The sequence below is a fragment of the Notothenia coriiceps genome, unplaced genomic scaffold, assembly GCF_000735185.1.
Source record: "Notothenia coriiceps isolate Sejong01 unplaced genomic scaffold, NC01 NC01_scaffold00033925, whole genome shotgun sequence".
NCBI lineage: Eukaryota > Metazoa > Chordata > Actinopteri > Perciformes > Nototheniidae > Notothenia > Notothenia coriiceps.
Genome location: NW_011366626.1, coordinates 2,280 through 4,484, shown reverse-complemented (window position 1 = coordinate 4,484; position 2,205 = coordinate 2,280). Strand labels below are relative to the sequence as shown.

Genomic DNA, 2,205 nt, shown 5'->3' with positions numbered 1-2,205 from the left:
CATCAATCCATGCCGGTTGATCAAGTTTGATAAGCCCACCCTAACCTTCCCTTATATTGTAAAGCGATTTTGAGTCCTTGAAAAGCCCTATTCAAATATAATATAATGTATTATTATTATTATACTGACAGGTATCAGATCTTGCTGTGTAAAATAATCTCCCTGAGAGGTGTCACTTGTGATGTCGTCTGTGTGGTCTACAGTGAATGTATTCCTGACAGCAACAGGTGATAAGAATCAAAGGTTCCCAGAGGACCGCCATAGGAAATGCATGCGGGCCATTTTTGACCCACTTATGGAAGCTTGAGGTGAAATACAAAAACTACAATTTCTTAAAATTTAAATAAAAAATTTGAATAGCTGGAATATGAAATGATACAAAAAATGTAATTAAAAAGATACTAAAAGAAAACCACCTCACCGGGTCAAAAAAGACCCACTTATGCATCTAAGGCACATGTGTCAAACTCAAGGCCCGGGGGCCAAATCGGGCCCTTGGTGGATTTAATTTCGGCCCGTGTAAAAATGTAATCATAAGAAATGACTCTGGAAAAGCTGCAGATAGAGCCATAAGAAATGAATGCAACTGATTATTTAATGTTGTTTTTATAGGCAATCATTGAAGCTTTGTTAGTTCCAGGTTTAATATGTGCAATAAGTTCATTTCAGTTCATATCTGTTCCCATGTTTTGTCCACCTGAGCCTGCACACTTTATGTGAGCATTCTGCTGCACATTAAAGTAAAAAGTCGTGTTGAAATAGCAGATTTCTTTTGAAGGCAAACTACTTCTGACTCCCATATTGACGAATACACAAACCCTCCACTGTGTAACACCTCTGTATAATCATGGGAGTAGAGCGATACATCTTCTCATATTAAAGGGTAACCTCAACGTGTTTCTCAGCTAAACTTTCATTCCTATCAAAGGTTTGTGCAGCTTTTTAGTGGGAAATTAAAGCACTTAAGGTACCTTAAAAGAAATCAAGCCAAACAATTAACTAAATACACATTGAATCACCTGTTCTGATACAATTGATATATTTATTTTTACCAAAGATACAGAGTGTTTTTGGCAGAAACATTGCTTTTGGGAGGACTTGAGCTCTATCTATCTTATATTTCAGTTGTTTCTTAAATAAGCACTGGGCAGCTGTCTCATTTAAGTGAATAAAAGTAGAAAATCCGACTTGACAGCATCAGTCAACAGATTTGAAAAAGGACTATACAGAATTTAAGTGCTGGTTGTCCAGTGTGTTTGAAGACTCACCCCGTTGGAGCTGTTGAGGAGCTGGTTGAAGGTGTTGTGGACGGCCTGGTAACTCTCCAGCTCCGTCTGACACAGCGAGACGAGGTAATCCTTCACCTGCTCGTAGATCCTGCCGTCTAACACCTGCACACAAATATCCCCCCTATAAGTTTCCGGAGAACACGTTTGATCTTCCACCAGACACACATTCAACCACTCAGAGTGACGGTCAGCCTCACCTTGATGCAGTCCATGAGGTCTGTGTTGTAGTAGCGCTGCTGGTGAGCGTTAGCGGCTGCTAGCATGAGAATGTAGTCGTTACGGGCGTGTGTTGCTTTGGAGTTGCACTCGCTTCTCTTGGCTTTCAGCTGGGAAATGAAAGTGTATAACTGATGAGATGCAACACCAACATGTAACAAAATGTGGGGCAGTTGAGAGATATCTAAATCTCATACCTTGACGGTTGCTCTCTGAAGACTGGATCTGGACTGGAAGAGACTTAGCCTGGACCTGGGAAGAAGTTTCACATCAACACTATTTCAATATTTCTTAAAGTTGTAGTTTTGAATATACACAGCACAGAGGACCAGGAGGCTAGCTGCTAGCATACGGCTTAAAACACTTATGTTTTGTTGGGAAACACGGCTTTCTTATATGTCTAATACAGCTGGTTTGAAGAAATCTGCCTTCCTCTGCTATATTTCCCACAGAGAACAATGATCATTAAGCTGCAACCACTAATTCTAAATCAATTTTTAGCACGAATGCATGTGAATAAGCAAGAACTGCAAATAACTGCATCTATAGTCCAACAGAAACTGAACCAATATTGTAAAGTACGCTTTTGAAAACTCAACATTTGACTATTTGTAAGAGACAATGAGACAAAGGAATCCATCAGTGTGTGTGTGTGTGTGTGTGTGTGTGTGTGTGTGTGTGTGTGTGTGTGTGTGTGTGC

At 40.0% G+C, this 2,205-nt stretch overlaps 1 protein-coding gene across 1 annotated transcript in view; it reads right to left on the bottom strand.

The window, feature by feature from the left end:
* Positions 1-1,232: 1,232 nt before the first annotated feature.
* The window catches only part of LOC104961890 (FCH and double SH3 domains protein 2-like), a 2,700-nt gene continuing 1,727 nt past the window's right edge, over positions 1,233-2,205 (bottom strand). The window contains exons 2-4 of the mRNA XM_010790247.1: positions 1,703-1,757; positions 1,487-1,615; positions 1,233-1,391 (exon numbers count right to left, since the gene is read on the bottom strand). Coding sequence (XP_010788549.1) covers positions 1,233-1,391; positions 1,487-1,615; positions 1,703-1,757 — 343 coding nt within the window. The remainder of the gene's footprint in view (positions 1,392-1,486; positions 1,616-1,702; positions 1,758-2,205) is intronic.